Source organism: Scyliorhinus torazame, chromosome 17, assembly GCF_047496885.1.
Source record: "Scyliorhinus torazame isolate Kashiwa2021f chromosome 17, sScyTor2.1, whole genome shotgun sequence".
Lineage (NCBI taxonomy): Eukaryota > Metazoa > Chordata > Chondrichthyes > Carcharhiniformes > Scyliorhinidae > Scyliorhinus > Scyliorhinus torazame.
In genome coordinates, this window is record NC_092723.1 from 145306653 (window position 1) to 145326287 (window position 19635).

General features: G+C 56.3%; 1 protein-coding gene across 1 annotated transcript in view; it reads left to right on the top strand.

Moving 5' to 3' along the window:
• Positions 1-19635, top strand: part of baiap3 (BAI1 associated protein 3) — a 281399-nt gene that overhangs the window by 174388 nt on the left and 87376 nt on the right. The window contains exon 19 of the mRNA XM_072481213.1: positions 10893-10990. Coding sequence (XP_072337314.1) covers positions 10893-10990 — 98 coding nt within the window. The remainder of the gene's footprint in view (positions 1-10892; positions 10991-19635) is intronic.

Here is a 19635-nt window from a genome sequence, read left to right on the forward strand (position 1 = left end):
GGGTGACAGTGAGGTGTGTTTGGGGGGTGACGGTGAGGTGGGTTGGGGGGTGACGATGAGGTGGGTTTGGGGTGTGACAGTTTGGTGTGTTTGGGGGGTGATAGTAAGGTGGTTTTGGGGGTTGATAGTGAGGTGGGTTTGGGGGGTGACGGTGAGGTGGGTTTGGGGGTTGACGCTGAGTTGTGTTTGGGGGGTGATGGTGAGGTGGGTTTGGGGCGTGACAGTGAGGTGGGTTTGGGGGGTGACGGTGAGGTGGGTTTAGGGGGTGATGATGAGGTGGGTTGGGGGGTGACGGTGAGGTGGGTTTGGGGGTGACGGTGAGGTGGGTTTGGTGGGTGACGATGAGGTGTGTTTGTGGGTTGACGGTGAGGTGGGTTTGGGGGGTGACAGTGAGGTGGGTTGGGGGGGTGACAGTGAGGTGTGTTTGGGGGGTGACGGTGAGGTGTGTTTAGGGGGTGACGGTGAGGTGGGTTGGGGGGGTGAGAGCGAGGTGGGTTTGGAGGGTGACGATGAGGTGGGTTAGGGGGTGATGGTGAGGTGGTTATGGGGGGTGGCGTTGAGGTGGGTTAGGGGGGTGTCAGTGAGGTGGGTTTGGGGGGTGACGGTGAGGTGGGTTTGGGTGGTGACGGTGAGGTGGGTTTGGGGGGTGACGCTGAGGTGTGTTTGGGGGGAGACAGTGAGGTGGGTTTGGGGGGTGATGGTGCCGTGGGTTTGGGGGGGTGACAGTGAGGTGTGTTTGGGCGGTGGCAGTGAGGTGGGTTTGGGGGGTGACGGTGAGGTGGGTTTGGGGGGTGACGGTGAGGTGGGTTGGGGTGTGACAGTGAGGTGGGTTTGGGGGGTGACGGTGAGGTGGGTTTGGGGGCTAGCGTGAGGTGTGTTAGTGGGGGTGACGGTGAGGTGGGTTTGGGGGGTGACAGTGAGGTGTGTTTGGGGGGTGACGGTGAGGTGGGTTGGGGGGTGAGGTTGAGGAGGGTTTGGTGGTTGACGGTGCGGTGGTTTTGGAGGCTGACAGTGAGGTGTGTTTGGGGGGTGACGGTGAGGTGGGTTTGCGGGGGTGACGGTGAGGTGGGTTTGGGGGCTGAAAGTGAGGTGGGTTTCGGGGGTGACGGTGAGGTGGTTTTGGGGGCTGACAGTGAGGTGGGTTTGGGGGGTGATGGTGAGGTAGTTTTGGGGGTGACAGTGAGGTGGGTTTGGGGGGTGATGGTGAGGTGGTTTGGGGGGTGAAAGTGACGTAGGTTTCGGGGGTGACAGTGAGTTGGGTTTGGAGCGTGACGGTGAGGTGGTTTTGGGGGGTGACAGTGAGGTGGGTTGCGGGGGTGACGGTGAGGTGGGTTTGGGGGCTGAAAGTGAGGTGGGTTTTGGGGGTGACGGTGAGGTGGTTTTGGGGGCTGACAGTGAGGTGGGTTTGGGGTGTGACGGTGAGGTAGTTTTGGGGGTGATGGTGAGGTGGTTTTGGGGGTGAAAGTGAGGTAGGTTTCGGGGGTGACAGTGAGTTGGGTTTGGGGGGTGACGGTGAGGTAGTTTTGGGGGTGACAGTGAGGTGTGTTTGGGGGGTGATGGTGAGGTGGTTTTGGGGATGAAAGTGAGGTAGGTGTCGGGGGTGACAGTGAGTTGGGTTTGGGGCGTGACGGTGAGGTGGGTTTGGGGGGTGACAGTGAGGTGGGTTTGGGGGGTGACGGTGAGGTGGGTTTGGGGGGTGACGGTGAGGTGTGTTTGGGCGGTGACAGTGAGTTGTGTTTGGGGGGTGACGGTGAGGTGGTTTGGGGGCTGACGGTGAGGTGAGTATGGGGGGTGACAGTGAGGTGTGTTTGGGGGGTGACGGTGAGGTGGGTTGGGGGGTGACGATGAGGTGGGTTTGGGGTGTGACAGTTTGGTGTGTTTGGGGGGTGACGGTGAGGTGGGTTGGGGGGTTGACAGTGAGTTGGGTTTGGGGGGTGTCAATGAGGTGGGTTTGGGGGGTGACAGTGAGGTGTGTTTGGTGGGTGACGGTGAGGTGGGTTTGAGGTGTGACAGTGAGGTGAGTTTGAGGGGTGACAGTGAGGTGGGTTGGGGGGTGATGGTGAGGTGTGTTTGGGGGGTGACAGTGAGGTGGGTTTGGGGGGTGACGGTGAGGTGTGTTTGGGGGGTGACGGTGAGGTGGGTTTGGGGGGTGACGGTGAGGTGCGTTTGGGGGTGACAGTGAGGTGGGTTTGGGGGTTGACGGTGAGGTGGGTTTGGGGGCTGACGGTGAGGTGGGTTGGGGGGTGACGGTGAGGTGGGTTTGGGAGGTGACAGTGAGGTGGGTTTGGGGGGTGACGGTGAGGTGGGTTGGGGGGGTGGCAGTGAGGTGGGTTTGGGGGGTGACAGTGGTGGGTTTGGGGGGTGACGGTGAGGTGGGTTTGGTGGGTGATGGTGAGGTGGGTTGGGGGTGACGGTGAGGTGGGTTTGGGGGGTGACAGTGAGGTGGGTCAGGGGGGTGACAGTGAGGTGATTTGGGGGGTGACGGTGAGGTGGGTTTGGGGGGTGACAGTGGGATGTGTTTGGGTGGTGACGGTGAGGTGGGTTTGGGGGGTGACAGTGAGTTGTGTTTGGGGGGTGACGGTGAGGTGGTTTGGGGGCTGACGGTGAGGTGGGTATGGGGGGTGACAATAAGGTGTGTTTGGGGGGTGACGGTGAGGTGGGTTGGGGGTGACGATGAGGTGGGTTTGGGTTGTGACAGTTTGGTGTGTTTGGGGGGTGACGGTGAAGTGGGTTGGGGGGTTGACAGTGAGTTGGGTTTGGGGGGTGTCAATGAGGTGGGTTTGGGGGGTGATAGTGAGGTGTGTTTAGTGGGTGACGATGAGGTGGGTTTGGGGGGTGACGATGAGGTGGGTTTGGGGGGTGACAATGAGGTGGGTTGGGGGGTTGACAGTGAGTTGGGTTTGGAGCGTGACGGTGAGGTGGTTTTGGGGGGTGACAGTGAGGTGGGTTGCGGGGGTGACGGTGAGGTGGGTTTGGGGGCTGAAAGTGAGGTGGGATTTGGGGGTGACGGTGAGGTGGTTTTGGGGGCTGACAGTGAGGTGGGTTAGGGGTGTGACGGTGAGGTAGTTTTGGGGGTGATGGTGAGGTGGTTTTGGGGGTGAAAGTGAGGTAGGTTTCGGGGGTGACAGTGAGTTGGGTTTGGGGGGTGACGGTGAGGTAGTTTTGGGGGTGACAGTGAGGTGTGTTTGGGGGGTGATGGTGAGGTGGTTTTGGGGATGAAAGTGAGGTAGGTGTCGGGAGTGACAGTGAGTTGGGTTTGGGGCGTGACGGTGAGGTGGGTTTGGGGGGTGACAGTGAGGTGGGTTTGGGGGGTGACGGTGAGGTGGGTTTGGGGGGTGACGGTGAGGTGTGTTTGGGGGGTGACAGTGAGTTGTGTTTGGGGGGTGACGGTGAGGTGGTTTGGGGGCTGACGGTGAGGTGAGTATGGGGGGTGACAGTGAGGTGTGTTTGGGGGGTGACGGTGAGGTGGGTTGGGGGGTGACGATGAGGTGGGTTTGGGGTGTGACAGTTTGGTGTGTTTGGGGGGTGACGGTGAGGTGGGTTGGGGGGTTGACAGTGAGTTGGGTTTGGGGGGTGTCAATGAGGTGGGTTTGGGGGGTGACAGTGAGGTGTGTTTGGTGGGTGACGGTGAGGTGGGTTTGAGGTGTGACAGTGAGGTGAGTTTGAGGGGTGACAGTGAGGTGGGTTGGGGGGTGATGGTGAGGTGTGTTTGGGGGGTGACAGTGAGGTGGGTTTGGGGGGTGACGGTGAGGTGTGTTTGGGGGGTGACGGTGAGGTGGGTTTGGGGGGTGACGGTGAGGTGCGTTTGGGGGTGACAGTGAGTTGGGTTTGGGGGTTGACGGTGAGGTGGGTTTGGGGGCTGACGTGAGGTGGGTTGGGGGGTGACGGTGAGGTGGGTTTGGGAGGTGACAGTGAGGTGGGTTTGGGGGGTGACGGTGAGGTGGGTTGGGGGGGGTGGCAGTGAGGTGGGTTTGGGGGGTGACAGTGGTGGGTTTGGGGGGTGACGGTGAGGTGGGTTTGGTGGGTGATGGTGAGGTGGGTCAGGGGGGTGACAGTGAGGTGATTTGGGGGGTGACGGTGAGGTGGGTTTGGGGGGTGACAGTGGGATGTGTTTGGGTGGTGACGGTGAGGTGGGTTTGGGGGGTGACAGTGAGTTGTGTTTGGGGGGTGACGGTGAGGTGGTTTGGGGGCTGACGGTGAGGTGGGTATGGGGGGTGACAATAAGGTGTGTTTGGGGGGTGACGGTGAGGTGGGTTGGGGGTGACGATGAGGTGGGTTTGGGTTGTGACAGTTTGGTGTGTTTGGGGGGTGACGGTGAAGTGGGTTGGGGGGTTGACAGTGAGTTGGGTTTGGGGGGTGTCAATGAGGTGGGTTTGGGGGGTGATAGTGAGGTGTGTTTAGTGGGTGACGATGAGGTGGGTTTGGGGGGTGACGATGAGGTGGGTTTGGGGGGTGACAATGAGGTGGGTTGGGGGGTTGACAGTGAGTTGAGTTTGGGGGGGTGACAATGAGGTGGGTTTGGGGGGTGACGATGAGTTGGTTTGGGGGGTGACGGTGAGGTGGGTTGGGGGGTTCACAGTGAGTTGGGTTTGGGGGGTGACAGTGAGGTGTGTTTGGTGGGCGACGATGAGTTGGGTTTGGGGGGTGACAATGAGGGTTTGGGGGGTGACAGTGAGGTGTGTTTGGTAGGTTGCGATGAGGTGGGTTTGGGGGGGTGACGATGAGATGGGTTTGGGGGGTGACAGTGAGGTGTGTTTGGAGGGTGATGATGAGGTGGGTTTGGGGGGTGACGATGAGGTGGGTTTGGGGGGTGACGGTGAGGTGGGTTTGGGGGGTTCACAGTGAGTTGGGTTTGGGGGTGACAATGAGGGTTTGGGGGGTGACAGTGAGGTGTGTTTGGAGGGTGACGATGAGGTGGGTTTAGGGGGTGACAGTGAGGTGTGTTTGGAGGGTGCCGATGAGGTGGGTTTGGGGGGTGACGGTGAGGTGGGTTTGGGGGGTGATGGTGAGGTGGGTTTGGGGGGTGACAGTGAGGTGTGTTTGGAGGGTGACGGTGAGGTGGGTTTGGGGGGTGACGGTGTGGTGGGTTGGGGGGTTCACAGTGAGTTGGGTTTGGGGGTGACAATGAGGGTTTGGGGGGTGACAGTGAGGTGTGTTTGGAGGGTGACGATGAGGTGGGTTTGGGGGGTGACAGTGAGGCGTGTTTGGAGGGTGATGATGAGGTGGGTTTGGGGGGTGACGGTGAGGTGGGTTTGGGGGGTGACGGTGAGGTGGGTTTGGGGGGTGATAGTGAGGTGGGTTTGGGGGGTGGCGGTGAGGTGTGTTTGGAGGGTGACGATGAGGTGGGTTTGGGGGGTGACGGTGAGGTGGGTTTGGGGGGTGACTGTGAGTTGGGTTGGGGGTGTGACGATGAGGTGGGTTTGGGGGGTGACAGTGAGGTGTGTTTGGAGGGTGACGATGAGGTTGGTTTGGGGGGTGACGGTGAGGTGGGTTTGGTAGGTGACGATGAGGTGAGTTTGGGGGGTGACGATGAGGTGGGTTTGGGGGGTGACCGTGAGGTGGGTTTGAGGGGTGACGGTGAGGTGGGTTTGGGGGGTGACGGTGAGGTGGGTTGGGGGGGTGACGATGAGGTGAGTTTGGGGGGTGACGGTGAGGTGGGTTGGGGGGGTGACGATGAGGTGGGTTTGGGGGGTGACAGTGAGTTGTGTTTGGGGGGTGACGGTGAGGTGGTTTGGGGGCTGACGGTGAGGTGGGTATGAAGGGTGACAGTGAGGTGTGTTTGGGGGGTGACGGTGAGGTGGGTTGGGGGTGACATGAGGTGGGTTTGGGGTGTGACAGTTTGGTATGTTTGGTGGGTGACGATGAGGTGGGTTTGGGGGGTGACGATGAGGTGGGTTTGGGGGGTGACAATGAGGTGGGTTGGGGGGTTGAGAGTGAGTTGAGTTTGGGGGGGTGACAATGAGGTGGGTTTGGGGGGTGACGATGAGTTGGGTTTGGGGGGTGACAGTGAGGGTTTGGGGGGTGACAGTGAGGTGTGTTTGGTATGTTACGATGAGGTGGGTTTGGGGTGACGATGAGGTGGGTTTGGGGGGTGACGTTGAGGTAGTTTTGGGGGTGACAGTGAGGTTGGTTTGGGGGGTGATGGTGAGGTGGTTTTGGGGGTGAAAGTGAGGTAGGTGTCGGGGGTGACAGTGAGTTGTGTTTGGGGCGTGATGGTGAGGTGGGTTTGGGGGGGTGACAGTGAGGTGGGTTTGGGGGGTGACGGTGAGGTGGGTTTGGGGGTGTCGGTGAGGTGTGTTTGGGGGGTGACAGTGAGTTGTGTTTGGGGGGTGACGGTGAGGTGGTTTGGGGGCTGACGGTGAGGTGAGTATGGGGGGTGACAGTGAGGTGTGTTTGGGGGTGACGGTGAGGTGGGTTAGGGGTGACGATGAGGTGGGCTTGGGGTGTGACAGTTTGGTGTGTTTGGGGGTGACGGTGATGTGGGTTGGGGGGTTGACAGTGAGTTGGGTTTGGGGGGTGTCAATGAGGTGGGTTTGGGGGGTGACAGTGAGGTGTGTTTGGGGGGTGACGGTGAGGTGGGTTTGGGGGGTGACGGTGAGGTGCGTTTGGGGGTGACAGTGAGGTGGGTTTGGGGGGTGACGGTGAGGTGGGTTTGGGGGCTGACGGTGAGGTGGGTTGGGAGGTGACGGTGAGGTGGGTTTGGGTGGTGACAGTGAGGTGGGTTTGGGGGTGACGGTGAGGTGGGTTGGGGGGGTGGCAGTGAGGTGGGTTTGGGGGGTGACAGTGGTGGGTTTGGGGGGTGACGGTGAGGTGGGTTTGGTGGGTGATGGTGAGGTTGGTTGGGGGGTGACAGTGAGGTGGGTTTGCAGGGTGACAGTGAGGTGGGTTTGGGGGGTGACAGTGAGGTGGGTTTGGGGGGTGACGATGAGGTGGGTTTGGGGGGTGACGGTGAGGTGGGTTTGGGGGGTGACAGTGAGTTGGGTTGGGTGTGTGACGATGAGGTGGGTTGGGGGGTGACAGAGAGGTGTGTTTGGAGGGTGACGGTGAGGTGGTTTGGGGGCTGACGGTGAGGTGGGTATGGGGGGTGACAGTGAGGTGTGTTTGGGGGGTGACGGTGAGGTGGGTTGGGAGTGACGATGAGGCGGGTTTGGGGTGTGACAGTTTGGTGTGTTTGGGGGATGACGGTGAGGTGGGTTCGGGGTTGACAGTGAGTTGGGTTCGGGGGGTGTCAATGAGGTGGGTTTGGGGGGTGACAGTGATGTGTGTTTGGGGGGTGACAATGAGGTGGGTTTGGGGGGTGACAGTGAGGTGGGTTGGGTGGTTCACAGTGAGTTGGGTTTGGGGGTTGACAGTGAGATGTGTTTGGTGGGCGACGATGAGTTGGGTTTGGGGGGTGACAATGAAGGTTTGGGGGGGTGACAGTGAGGTGTGTTTGGTATGTTACGATGAGGTGGGTTTGGGGGTGACGATGAGGTGGGTTTGGGGGGGTGACAGTGAGGTGTGTTTGGAGAGTGACGATGAGGTGGGTTTGGGGGGTGACGATGTGGTGGGTTTGGGGGGTGACGATGAGGTGGGTTTGGGGGGTGACGATGAGGTGGGTTTGGGGGGTGACAATGGGGTGGGTTGGGGGGTTGACAGTGAGTTGAGTTTGGGGGGTGACAATGAGGTGGGTTTGGGGGGTGACAATGAGGTGGGTTTGGGGGGTGACAGTGAGGTGGGTTGGGTGGTTCACAGTGAGTTGGGTTTGGGGGTTGACAGTGAGATGTGTTTGGTGGGCGACGATGAGTTGGGTTTGGGGGGTGACAATGAAGGTTTGGGGGGGTGACAGTGAGGTGTGTTTGGTATGTTACGATGAGGTGGGTTTGGGGGTGACGATGAGGTGGGTTTGGGGGGTGACAGTGAGGTGTGTTTGGAGAGTGACGATGAGGTGGGTTTGGGGGGTGACGATGTGGTGGGTTTGGGGGGTGACGATGAGGTGGGTTTGGGGGTGACGGTGAGGTGGGTTGGGGGGTTCACAGTGAGTTGGGTTTGGGGGTGACAATGAGGGTTTAGGGGGTGACAGTGAGGTGTGTTTGGAGGTTGACGATGAGGTGGGTTTAGGGGGTGACAGTGAGGTGTGTTTGGATGGTGACGATGAGGTGGGTTTGGGGGGTGACTGTGAGGTGTGTTTGGAGGGTGACGATGAGGTGGGTTTGGGAGGCAACGCTGAGGTGGGTTTGGGGGGTGACGATGAGGTTGGTTTGGGGGGTGACGGTGAGGTGGGTTGGGGGGTGACAGTGAGGTGTGTTTGGAGGGTGACGATGAGGTGGGTTTGGGGGGTGACGGTGAGGTGGGTTTGAGGGGTGACGGAGAGGTGGGTTGGGGGGTGACGGTGAGGTGGGTTTGGGGGGTGACGGTGAGGTGGGTTTGGGGGGTGACGGTGAGGTGTGTTTGGAGGGTGACGGTGAGGTGGGTTTGGGACGTGACGGTGAGGTGAGTTTGGGGGGTGACGGTGAGGTGGGTTTGTGGGGTGACGGTGAGGTGGGTTTGGGGGGTGACAGTGAGGTGTGTTTGGAGGGTGACGATGAGGTCGGTTTGGGGGGTGATGGTGAGGTGGGTTTGGTAGGTGACGGTGAGGTGGGTTTGGGGGGTGACGGTGAGGTGGGTTGGGGGGTGACAGTGAGGTGTGTTTGGAGGGTGACGATGAGGTGGGTTTGGGGGGTGACGGTGAGGTGGGTTGGGGGTGACGGTGAGGTGGGTTGGGGGGTGACGGTGAGGTGGGTTTGGGAGGCAACGATGAGGTGGGTTTGGGGGGTGACGATGAGGTGGGTTTGGGGGGTGACGGTGAGGTGGGTTGGGGGGTGACAGTGAGGTGTGTTTGGAGGGTGACGATGAGGTGGGTTTGGGGGGTGATGGTGAGGTGGATTTGAGGGGTGACGGAGAGGTGGGTTGGGGGGTGACGGTTAGGTGGGTTTGGGGGGTGACGGTGAGGTGGGTTTGGGGGGTGACGGTGAGGTGTGTTTGGAGGGTGACGGTGAGGTGGGTTTGGGGGCGTGACGGTGAGGTGGGTTTGGGGGGTGACGGTGAGGTGGGTTTGTGGGGTGACGGTGAGGTGGGTTTGGGGGGTGACAGTGAGGTGTGTTTGGAGGGTGACGATGAGGTGGGTTTGGGGGGTGACGGTGAGGTGGGTTTGGTAGGTGACGGTGAGGTGGGTTTGGGGGGTGACGGTGAGGTGGGTTGGGGGGTGACAGTGAGGTGTGTTTGGAGGGTGACGATGAGGTGTGTTTGGGGGGTGACGGTGAGGTGGGTTGGGGGGTGACAGTGAGGTGGGTTGGGGGGTGACGGTGAGGTGGGTTTGGGGGGTGACGGTGAGGTGGGTTTGGCGGGTGAAGGTGAGGTGTGTTTGGAGGGTGACGGTGAGGTGGGTTTGGGGGGTGACGGTGAGGTGGGTTTGGGGGGTGACGGTGAGGTGGGTTTGGGGGGTGACGGTGAGGTGGGTTTGGTGGGTGACAGTGAGGTGTGTTTGGAGGGTGACGATGAGGTGGGTTTGGGGGGTGACGGTGAGCTGGGTTTGGGGGGTGACGGTGAGATGGGTTTGGGGGGTGACGGTGAGGTGGGTTTGGGGGGTGACGGTGAGGTGGGTTTGGGGGGTGACGGTGAGGTGGGTTTGGGGGGTGACGGTGAGGTGGGTTGGGGGGTGACAGTGAGGTGTGTTTGGAGGGTGACGATGAGGTGGGTTTGGGGGGTGACGGTGAGGTGGGTTGGGGGGTGACAGTGAGGTGGGTTGGGGGGTGACGGTGAGGTGGGTTTGGGGGGTGACGGTGAGGTGGGTTTGGCGGGTGAAGGTGAGGTGTGTTTGGAGGGTGACGGTGAGGTGGGTTTGGGGGGTGACGGTGAGGTGGGTTTGGGGGGTGACGGTGAGGTGGGTTTGGGGGGTGACGGTGAGGTGGGTTTGGTGGGTGACAGTGAGGTGTGTTTGGAGGGTGACGATGAGGTGGGTTTGGGGGGTGACGGTGAGGTGGGTTTGGTAGGTGACGGTGAGGTGGGTTTGGCGGGTGACGGTGAGCTGGGTTTGGGGGGTGACGGTGAGATGGGTTTGGGGGGTGACGGTGAAGTGGGTTGGGGGGTTGACGATGACGTGGGTTTGGGGGGTGACAGTGAGGTGTGTTTGGAGGGTGACGATGAGGTGGGTTTGGGGGGTGACGGTGAGGTGGGTTTGGTAGGTGACGATGAGGTGGGTTTGGGGGGTGACGATGAGGTGGGTTTGGGGGGTGACGGTGAAGTGGGTTGGGGGGTGACAGTGAGGTGTGTTTGCAGGGTGATGATGAGGTGGGTTTGGGGGGTTACGGTGAGGTGAGTTTGGAGGGTGACGATGAGGTGGGTTTTGGGGGTGACGATGAGGTGGGTTTGGGGGGTGACGGTGAGGTGGCTTGGGGGGTGACGGTGAGATGGGTTGGGGGGTGACGGTGAGGTGGGTTTGGGGGGTGACGGTGAGGTGGTTTGGGGGGTGACGGTGAGGTGGGTTGGGGGGATGACGATGAGGTGGGTTTGGAGGGTGACGATGAGGTGGGTTTGGAGGGTGACGATGAGGTGGGTTTGGGGGGTGACGGTGAGGTGGGTTTGGGGGATGACGGTGAGGTGGGTTGGGGGGTGACGGTGAGGTGGGTTGGGGGGTGACGGTGAGGTGGGTTGGGGGGTGACGGTGAGGTGGGTTGGGGGGTGACGGTGAGGTGGGTTGGGGGTGACGGTGAGGTGGGTTGGGGGGTGACGGTGAGGTGGGTTGGGGGGTGACGGTGAGGTGGGTTGGGGGGTGACGGTGAGGTGGGTTAGGTTTCTGCTGCTTTGTTGGTTTCGGAGATAAAAGATCCCTCACATTGTGAAGATTGTGATCTCAGGTTGACTTGATTTTTCAGCATGTACTGATTAAGCCGATGCGAGTGGTACAACAGGTTGACGCAGTTTGCACAGAACTACGTAAAAATCAAAACCAATACAACCAAATATTTGTCAGGTATTGACTCCTATGTTTCTACATTTTAGCATTGCAATTATTTTTTTTCAAATAAATTAAGCATTATAATGCGGGGAATACAGCCGATGACTCTTTGACACATGGGTGCAGCGGCCAACAGTTAGACACTCAGGAGCTGGGCTTCAGCACTGGCAATATCCTCGCAACCAAAGAGTGAGTCTTTGGGTCAGGGGAGGGCACCTGAGCACATGCTCCCTAATGTTCCCGGTAGGGGTCTGGGATCTGGATCTAGGGACTCCTGCTGTGGCTGGGGATGAGTGTGCAGAGCGAGGTTTTCCAGTACAACTGGCTTGGTGATTGGCACTCTGAGAGAAGGCGGGACACGCTAGGGTGGGGGTGGCTTGAGGGATTTAAGGATCCCAGAAGATGAAAGATAGGAAGCGGTGAGGGTTCAGTGTCTGTAGGGCAGGGAGGTCCTCATCCTTGCCCGCTTCTCATCGGACGAGGCTTTGTCCATCCATTTCTCCCCCCCTCCTGTCAGTCCCCACCACACTATTCCCCCCCTCCTCCCCCCGCACTCGCCAGAATGTCGCTGACATCCCCTCCTGAATGTCACAGCCATGCCATAGCGTCTGCATCAGCTCTGGGATAACTTTGCCCAGAGGCTTCCAATCTGATTGGGCCTCAGCTGAGTCCGTGGTTCCAGTGGATCACCGACTGCTGATTGCCTTGGATGTTCCTCCCTCCACATGATGTGCATCAGCATTTGTGTGGTGCTCACCAGATTGTGCCCCAGAAGCCTGTCCACTTGTGTCGCCCACCAAGGTGTGTGTCTCTGAACTGGTGGAAGGTAAGGATGATGGCTGTGACCACTCAATGTTGGTCTCCTGAGAGCTCTCCTCCTGGGTGTTCTCTTGGGTGGCGAGGGAAAGGGACTATCCTGGATGGTCTGGCCACATTGGGCAGAGATCCTGCGACAGAATGGAGATGTGGTCAGTGAAGGATCATTTTGTCTGACATAAAAAACTCACTTGAGGCAGGTCATCTGGGTGAATGGGCACTGGATCTTCACCTCTGCGGGGCAGGCCAACTTCGCAGTCGGTGACTGCCTCTCCTCTGACCACCCCGCGATCTCCAGGGCTTCCTCATAGAATCCCGACAGTGCAAAAGGAGACTTTTCCACCCATCAAGTCTTCACTGACCTTCCAAAAGAGCATCCTACTGTTGCTAATTGTGTTTCTCTGAATTTGGCTCTGAAGATGGCAGCCAATATGGTCGCCTTCCTTAATTCTAATTACGCTTGCTCTAGAGTCGCCAGGTAACTCTCGATATCACCACAAGGTTCAAAACCGAATACTGATCAAAGACTCGATACACCAGTTAGTAAGTTCAAACTCAATGCTCATTTACTTACACACACAGTCAAATATACTCATGCACAAAACTCTACAAACTAAACTATCTGCTAAAAGCCTATACTTAGCTTCGGACGCCCACTCAGTCAGAGGAACAATGACCGTTGTTCGGTTCTGAGGCTGCTGGGGTCGAATTGGTACGGAATAACAGCTAGGAGCATCTGTCTCGTAGCGTGCGTTGACCTTGGACTTACTTGTTCTGATGTTGCTGTTGGGCAGGTCTCTCCTTGGTGAGAGCCGGGGCCGCAAGAGAGCGATTCTCTCTTGGGGGATTCTTCTTATACCCAAAAGGGGCCAGTTTCCCAAAGGGATAGGAATTCCGTTAATTCCATTACAGACATACAAGCTGTCCGAATAGATGTCTGCTGGGGTCGGGAACGAGTTGGGGTGATCTACAATATAAGCGATTGCTGCCAGTTCTGCTGCCTGCGAGCCTAAGTGTCCTGGCAACTTCAATGAAATCTCATTTAGGGCACGTCCCTGCGCATCCTCTACATAAATGCCGCAACCGGTAATTCTCTTTCCATTCAAAACTGTGGAGGAGCCATCCACATAAATTTTCAGGGGTGCGCACGTGTCTGTGGGCTGGGGTCCCTGGGTTGTATTACCTGCTTTCCTGGGAGGTGTTTAAGTATAAATGGGCCTGTGTTGTATTTTGTGGTGATGATCTCACACTCATGAGGGGTTCCTGCATATTGCAAATTATCAGCTAGGAAGGTGTGGGTCTTGGTTCTTTTGACTGTAATGTCTTGTCCCTGTAAAAGAAGGGTCCAACGGGCTGCGCGGATTTGGCTGACTGTGCCATCTTTAAGTCGACCGTCTAATAATAGCTGTGTCGGGGTGTGTTCAGTGAGAATGGTGATGGGGTTGAGTCCTGAAATGTAGGCGAAGTACTGTACTGCACCAAGAACTGCGATCAGGTGCCTTTCGCAGGCAGAAAATCCTTGCTCGACAGGATCTAACACGCGTGAGATGTATGCTACGGGACGTAATTGGTCATGGCGTTCCTGGAGGAGCACGGCCAAAAGGGTTCGGTCGGTGCTTGCTACCTCAATAGCGTACGGGGAATGTGGATCTGGGACCTGTAGTGCGGGGGCTGTGCTGAGGGCTCTTTTTAAAGCATCCACGGCATCTGTGTGCTGTGGAAGCCATTCCCAAGGTGCCTGCTTCTTGAGAAGTTCGGAAAGGGGTGCTGCTTTAGTGGCAAAACCGTCAATATGGTTTCGGCAGTAGTCAACCAGTCCTCAAAATGACCGGAGGGCTAAGACATTGTGGGGAAGGGGCAATTTGACGATCGAGTCAGTTCTCTTTTGCTCGATCTCGCGTTTACCATGCGTGATCACTGTTCCCAAGTAAATCACTTTTTCCTGCAAAATCTGGGCCTTCTTGGGGTTGACTTTACATCCAATTTCTTTTAGGAGTGCTAGAAGTTCAGCAAGAAGCAAAATGTGCTCTCCCTTTGTGTCTGTCTGTAGTAACAAGTCGTCTACATACTGGACCAGACTATCGGGGCGGGAACATTTGCTAGTCCATTTGCCAGCTGTTGGTGGAAAATGGAGGGGGAGTTGTGGAAGCCTTATGGAAGGCACGTCCATGTATACTGCTGTCCCTGGAATGTAAAGGCGAATTTGTACTGGCACGCTTTATCCAATGGAATGGACAAAAAGCCGTTGCTAATGTCCAAAACCGAAATAAATTTTGACTGGAGTCCCTGTTTGAGCATGGTCTCGGGACTCGTGGCTACGGTGGGGGCTGCTACTGGGGTTACTTTGTTCAGTTTCCGGTAATCAATGGTCAGTCGCCATGATCCATCAGGTTTCCTGACGGGCCAAATTGGTGCGTTGTTTGTGGAGGATACTGATCTGAATACGCCTTGATCCAGCAAACTCTCTATTACCTTTGAGATTTCTCCCTCTGCCTCTTGGGGAAAACCATACTGCTTTTGGGGTCTGGGGTCGGGGCCTGTAATATTTACCAAGCCAGCTATTTTGCCACAATCGTGCTTGTGCTGTGCAAATGGTGCTTTGTGTTGCTGCAGGACATCCTTAACCTGTTTGGCCTGACTAACGGCTCGAGGGTCGAACCAGAAGTCTCCCACTGAGCTAATCCTATTTTCATAGTCTCCAACTGTGAGCATGGCGGATGCTCGTGCTGCTTTTGCCATTCTCCAAACACATTTATTAACTGGATCAAAAGAAAGGGAGTGGGAGCTCATAAAATCGATTCCTAGGATGTGTTCAACTGTCTGGGGTAGATCGACCAAAACTACAGGGTGTTTAGTTGTAATGTTCCCTATTTGTATCGCTACAGGGATTTGATGTGTCCTTGTTGTAAATGACCTGTAAAGCCACTGAGTGTGATGATGTCTGTTGTGGACCACGTGTCTCGCTGAAACATCGTGGAGGAATTGAGTGTGGTGCGGGACCCTCCTGTGTCCCAAAGAAATTCTACAGGGTGTCCCCGGACTTTGCCTGCTACGACCGGTCTACCAGACTTGTCCCAAAGGGTGTCGCAGACCCAATTTTGGGATCCCGAACACCGTCAGTCGGTGCCGTTCATGTCTATGTTCTCTGAACGGGCCTAATGCTATGGATTGGCTTTGCCCTATTCTTATTTAGGGTGCCTGTCTGTTGGCTTCTCTGCTGCTTTTGGGGCGCATTGCACTCTCGTGCAAAGTGTCCTAATTGTCCACAGTTGTAACATTCCTGGAGTTTTGGCTGTGGTGGGCTGTTCCTGCCCTCATTTACCCATGCGGGATTCTGGTGCGCTTTAACTGGATTCATGTCTGCCTGCTCTTCATCTGGTTTTGCAAATGCGGTTTTGCCTTGGACTGATTGTTCCCAAGTGCGGGACAATCTCTTCAAAACCCATTTCACGTTGTGGGCCTCGTCTGAGGGGTCGTAATTTGAGCAAGCTCTCTGTCCTGCGTCTTTCGCATGAGAGTCTAGGATTCAAGTCCATTTGGCCATGTTATCTGGGGACAAATGGGCGCGGGCTAACTCTCCGAAAACTGCTGTGAAATGTATCCACAAGTGTCCAGCAAACGCTGTGGGGTGCTCTGTCTTCTTTTGCCTACACTTGTTTAGGCCTTCTACGGGGTCGCCTCTGTTATAGCCGATCGCATCTAGGATCGCTGTGTGCATCTCTTGGAGTGTGCCTCCTCCTACATTCTGTGGGTCGGGATGCGTTGCCATGACTGAAGGGTCGAGGCTTAAAACTGTGAGCATCACTTGCTCCTTTTCGTCCAGGCCGTACATGGTAGCTTGCTGTTTAACTCTAGTGGTTAGGCCACTTCTAAGTCGAGTCCCGTCAGATGTCGCAGTAAATGTTGCTAATTGTGTTTCTCTTAATTTGGCTCTGAAGATGGCGGCCAATATGGTCGCCTTCCTTAATTCTAATTACGTTTGCTCTAGAGTCGCCAGGTATCTCTCGATACCGCCACAAGGTTCAAAACCGAATACTGATCAAAGACTCGATACACCAGTTAGTAAGTTGAAACTCAATGCTCATTTACTTACACACACAGTCAAATATACTCATGCATAAACTCTACAAACTAAACTATCACTACTGCTAAAGCCTATACTTAGCTTCGGACGTCCTCTCCGTCAGAGGAACAATGGCCATTGTTCGGTTCTGAGGTTGCTGGGGTCGAACTGGTATGGAATAACAGCTAAGAGCGTCTGTCTCGTAGCGTGCGTTGACCTTGGACTTACTTGTTCTGATGTTGCTGTTGGGCAGGTCTCTCCTTGGTGAGAGCCGGAGCCAAGAGAGCGATTCTCTCTTGGGGGATTCTTCTTATACCCAAAAGGGGCTTTGTGCACTTTTGGGCGGACCTTGAACTTGGCCCCAATTAATTGGGCCGTTTCCCAATAGTTCCTATTGATTTCCTCCAATAGAGGGGTGGGTGCCCTGATTGCTGGGCGTGTCCTAGGTGGCCATTAGTCTGCTTTGTTCTGGTCTCCTCTGGCGCCGGGGTGTCTGTCTTGGTATTTGTTTACTTAAATGTTACCTTTTTGTCCCTGGGGATGGCTCATTAGTATGGTAATGGTTTTGCAGTATCGGTCTTGTCTGGGAGCTACGGCTCCAATCAACAGACAAACCTTGCACCTGCTTGCTTTCTCAGTACTGTCCATTTTCCCTGCAATCTTTGCAAAGTGTCCATTTTGTAATCCGGAAGTGGCCATCCCAGATGGCTACACTACCTAGGCCCGCTGCACTATCCCCGTAGCCCCATAATCCCACCTAGCTTGTGGATCCAGCGCCAGGGATCCAGGGCTCAATTCTGACCTCAGGTGACTGTGCGGAGTCTGCACATTCTCCCCGTGCCTGCGAGGATTTCCTCCGGGTGCTCCGGTTTCCTCCCACAATCCAAAGATGTGCAGGTTAGGTGCTGGGTGATCAGGCAGTGGATCTGCATCTCTGTGGTGCAGGCCAACCTCAATGTCGGTGACTGCTCTCCCCTCAGACAACCCCGCGATCTCCAGGGCCCGTTACTCATTGAATCATAGAATCCCTACAGTGCAGGAGGAGTGCATTTGACCCATTGAGTCTGCACTGGCACCCTACCTAGGCCCAATCCCCTGCACAATCTCCCGAAGTCCATAATTCCACCTAACATGTGGACACTAAGAGGGGGTTTACTTTTAAAAAATATATATTTTTATTAAGGTATTTGAACATTTTTATAATAATAACAATAACAATGACATAAACATGGTATAATAAACATTTCCACCCCCAGCCCAATCTTCACACACCCCAACCATAAAACAACAATCCCCCCCCCACCCCCCCACCCCGGATATCTGGTGACATTTTAGTTTTCCCCGAGAAAGTCGACGAACGGCTGCCCCCTCCGGGTGAACCCTAACATTGACCCTCTTAAGGCGAACTTTATTTTCTCGAGACTGAGAAACCCAGCCATGTCACTAACCCAGGTCTCTGCACTCGGGGGTTTCGAGTCCCTCCACATTAACAAGATCTGTCTCCGGGCTACCAGGGAGGCAAAGGCCAAGACGTCGGCCTCTTTCGCCCCCTGAACTCCCGGCTCTTCCGACACTCCAAAGATCGCCACCTCCGGACTCGGCACCACCCGTGCTTTTAGTACCGTGGACATTGCCTGAGCAAAACCCTGCCAAAACCCTCAAGCTTCGGGCATGCCCAAAACATGTGGACATGATTGCTGGGCTTCCCACGCACCTCGCACACCTATCCTGTACCCCGAAAAAGTTGCTCATCCCAGCCACTGACATGTGTGCCCGGTGGACTACCTTAAATTGTATCAGGCTAAGCCTGGCACATGACGAGGAGGTATTAACCCTGCTTAGGGCATCCGCCCATAGACCTGCCTCTATCTCTCCTCCTAGCTCGTTCTCCCACTTGCCCTTAAGCTCCTCCACCAGAGTTTCCTCCGCTTCCGATAGCTCTTGGTAAATATCTGAAACCTTCCCCTCTCCCACCCAGGTACTGGAGACTACTCTGTCCTGTATCCCCATGGCGGCAGCAGCGGAAAGGCCCGAACCCCCTTTCTCAGGAAGTCTCGCACCTGCAAATACCTAAACTCCAAGGCTTTCAAACTGGAAATAGATTCCCCATCCTTCTAATTCCTGCCCTTTGCCATCTCCGGAACCATCCAGCCTACCCGGAACAAACCGTTGATTATTATAAATCAGGGTACAAACCGATGCTCCCTCCACTCTTTTATATCTCCTCCATTGCCCCCAGATATTCAGAGCTGCCACCACCACCGGACTTTTGGAGTATTGGGCCGGCGAGAACGGAAGAGGTGCTGTTATCAGTGCTCCCAAACTTGTGCCTTTGCATGGCGCCGCCTCCATCCGCTCCCACACCGACCCCTCCCCCACGACCCACTTCCTAATCATGGCTATATTAGCCGCCCAGTAGTATTTGCACGCGTTCGGCAACGCCAAACCACTCTACCCCCGACTGTGCTCCAGCAACACTTTCTTCACTCGCGGGGTTTTACCCGCCCACACAAAGCCCGAAATAACCTTATTCACCCGCCTAAAAAAGGCTTTTGGGACGAGGATGGGAGGCACTGAAAGACAAACAGAAATCTGGGGAGGACAGTCATTTTCACGGTCTGTACCCTCCCGCCAATGATAGCGGGAGCACATCCCATCTCTTAAAGTCCCCTTCCATTTGCTCTACCAACCGGGATAGGTTTAACTTGTGCAGTGCCTCCCATTCCCATGCCACCTGGATTCCCAGATATACCCCCCCCTCCATGGCCAATGGCTCTATGGCCAGAGCAAACAGTAACGGGCAGAGGGGGCACCCTTGCCTCGTCCCTCGGTGTAGTTTAAAATATCCCGACCTCAGCCGGTTCGTACGTACGCTCGCTACTGGTACCTGATAGAGCAACCGCACCCAGTCAATGAAGCCCTCACCAAACCCAAACCTTCCCAGCGCCTCCCACAGGTAATTCCACTCCACCCGATCAAAAGCCTTCTCCGCATCCATCGCTACCACCACCTCCATCGCACCCTCCTTCTGAGGGCATCATAATAACATAGCATTCGAACATTGGCCTTGAGTTGCCTGACCTTTACAAATCCCATCTGGTCTTCCCCGATCATCCCCGGGACACAGTCCTCTATCCTTGTGGCCAGTATCTTAGCCAGCAGTTTGGTGTCCACATTCAGTAGAGAAATTGGCCTGTATGACCTGCATTGCTCCGGATCCTTCTCCCGTTTCAGGATCAATGAAATCGATGCCTGCGACATTGTTGGGGGGAGGACTCCCTTCTCTCTTGCTTCATTAAATGTCCTCACCAGCAGCGGGCTCAATATCTCTGAAAACTTCTTATAGAATTCCACCGGATAGCCGTCAGGCCCCGGGGCCTTGCCCGACTGCATGCCCTCCAGCCCCTCAATTATTTCCTCAATCTCAATTAGGGCTCTCAGCCCCTCCACCAGGTCCTCCTCCACCCCCGAGAACCTCAACTGATCCAGAAACTGCCTCAGCCCCTCCACCCCAGCTGAGGGTTCCGACTCATATAGTTTACTATAAAGTCCTTAAACACCTCATTCACCCCCGCTGGGTCCAGGACAGTATTACCGTCTCTACTCTTTCCTTTACCTATCTGCCTGGCCGCCTCCTTTTTCCTGAGTTGGTGCGCTAACAGCCCGTTCCGTCTTTTCTCTGTGGGCCATATCAAGATTAATTCCCCTCTGACGACTGCCTTCAAAGCTTCCCAGACCGTCGCTGCAGAGACCTCCCCCGTATCATTTGTTTCCAGGTAGT